Here is a 2,221-nt window from a genome sequence, read left to right as displayed (position 1 = left end):
GGAGGCGGCGGGCTAGGAGGTGGCGAGGGTGGAGGCGGCCAGGGCGGTGGTGGGCTGGGCGGCGGCGACGGCGGTGGCGGTGAGGGAAGTGGCAACGACAGCGGTGGTGAGGGAGGCGGCGACGGTGGCGGAGGTGAGGGTGGCGGTAAAGGTGGTGGCGAGGGTGGTGGTGACGGTGGCGGCAAGGGCGGTGGCGAGGGCGGTGACGGCGATGGCGGTGGTGAGGGTGGCGGCGGCGATGGCGGCGGAGACGGTGGCGAGGCGGACGGAGGTGGCGGCGACGGTGAGGCGGACGGCGGCGGCGGCGAGGGCGAGGCGGAGGGAGGCGGCGGCGATGGTGAGGCGGAGGGCGGCGGCGGCGAGGGCGACGCGGACGGCGGCGGCGGCGACGGCGATGCCGAGGGAGGCGGCGGCGATGGTGAGGCGGAGGGAGGCGGCGGCGATGGCGAGGTGGAGGGAGGCGGCGGCGAGGGCGAGGCGGACGGCGGTGGCGGCGACGGCGATGCCGAGGGAGGTGGCGGCGACGGTGAGGCGGAGGGAGGTGGCGGCGAGGGCGAGGCGGAGGGAGGCGGTGGCGAGGGCGAGGCGGACGGCGGTGGCGGCGACGGCGATGTCGAGGGAGGCGGTGGCGACGGCGAGGCGGACGGAGGCTGCGGCGATGGTGAGGCGGACGGAGGCGGCGGCGAGGGCGAGGCGGACGGAGGCGGTGGCGAGGGCGAGGCGGACGGCGGCGGCGGCGACGGCGATGCTGAGGGAGGCGGTGGCCACGGCGAGGCGGATGGAGGTGGCGGCGACGGTGAGGCGCACGGCGGCGGCGGCGAGGGCGAGGCGGAGGGAGGCGGCGGCGATGGTGAGGCTGACGGAGGCGGTGGTGACGGTGAGGTGGACGGCGGCGGCGGCGACGGCGATGCCGAGGGAGGCGGCGGCGAGGGCGACACGGACGGAGGCGGCGGCGATGGCGAGGTGGAGGGAGGCGGTGGCGAGGGCGAGGCGGACGGAGGTGGCGGCGACGGCGATGCTGAGGGCGGCGGTGGCGACGGCGATGCCGAGGGAGGCGGCGGCGACGGCGAGGCGGACGGAGGCGGCGGCGATGGTGAGGCGGAGGGAGGCGGCGGCGATGGTGAGGCGGAAGGAGGCGGCGGCGAGGGCGACGCGGAGGGCGGCGGCGACGACGGCGAGGCGGAGGGAGGGGGCGGTGACGGTGAGGTGGACGGCGGCGGCGGCGAGGGTGAGGCGGACGGAGCCGGTGGTGACGGTGAGGCGGAGGGAGGCGGCGGCGAGGGCGACGCGGAGGGAGGCGGCGGCGACGGCGATGTCGAGGGAGGCGGCGGCGAGGGCGACACGGACGGAGGCGGCGGCGATGGCGAGGTGGAGGGAGGCGGTGGCGAGGGCGAGGCGGACGGCGGTGGCGGCGACGGCGATGCTGAGGGCGGCGGTGGCGACGGCGATGCCGAGGGAGGCGGCGGCGACGGCGAGGCGGACGGAGGCGGCGGCGAGGGCGAGGCGGAGGGAGGCGGTGGCGAGGGCGAGGCGGAGGGAGGCGGCGGCGAGGGCGATGCTGAGGGCGGCGGCGGCGACGGCGATGCCGAGGGAGGCGGCGGCGACGGCGAGGCGGACGGAGGCGGCGGCGAGGGCGAGGCGGAGGGAGGCGGCGGCGAGGGCGAGGCGGAGGGCGGTGGCGGCGAGGGCGAGGCGGAGGGAGGCGGTGGCGACGGCGATGCCGAGGGAGGCGGCGGCGAGGGCGACACGGACGGAGGCGGCGGCGATGGCGAGGTGGAGGGAGGCGGTGGCGAGGGCGAGGCGGAGGGCGGCGGCAGCGACGGCGAGGCGGACGGCGGTGGCGGCGACGGCGAGGCGGACGGCGGCGGCGGCGACGGCGAGGCGGAGGGAGGGGGCGGTGACGGTGAGGTGGACGGCGGCGGCGGCGAGGGCGAGGCGGAGGGAGGTGGTGGTGACGGTGAGGTGGACGGCGGCGGCGGAGACGGTGAGGCGGAGGGAGGCGGCGGCGAGGGCGACGCGGACGGCGGCGGCGGCGACGGCGATGCCGAGGGAGGCGGCGGCGAGGGCGACACGGACGGAGGCGGCGGCGATGGCGAGGTGGAGGGAGGCGGTGGCGAGGGCGAGCCGGACGGCGGTGGCGGCGACGAAAGATGCTGCGGGCGGCGGCGGCGGCGGCGAGGGCAAAGGAGACGGCGGCGATGATGAAGTGCAGGCAGCCGGG

At 80.2% G+C, this 2,221-nt stretch overlaps 1 protein-coding gene across 1 annotated transcript; it reads left to right on the top strand.

The window, feature by feature from the left end:
- Positions 1–133: 133 nt before the first annotated feature.
- Positions 134–2,097, top strand: EMIHUDRAFT_123669 (hypothetical protein; the record flags this gene model as incomplete). Its single annotated transcript, XM_005776033.1, has 1 exon — positions 134–2,097. A coding segment is annotated over one exon (1,964 nt), but the record flags the coding sequence as incomplete, so codon positions are not given.
- Between the last annotated feature and the right edge of the window lie 124 nt (positions 2,098–2,221).

Source organism: Emiliania huxleyi (assembly GCF_000372725.1).
Source record: "Emiliania huxleyi CCMP1516 unplaced genomic scaffold EMIHUscaffold_2861, whole genome shotgun sequence".
Lineage (NCBI taxonomy): Eukaryota > Haptophyta > Isochrysidales > Noelaerhabdaceae > Emiliania > Emiliania huxleyi.
The sequence above is the reverse complement of the archived record's forward strand: the minus strand, read 5'-3'. Positions and strand labels throughout refer to the sequence as shown.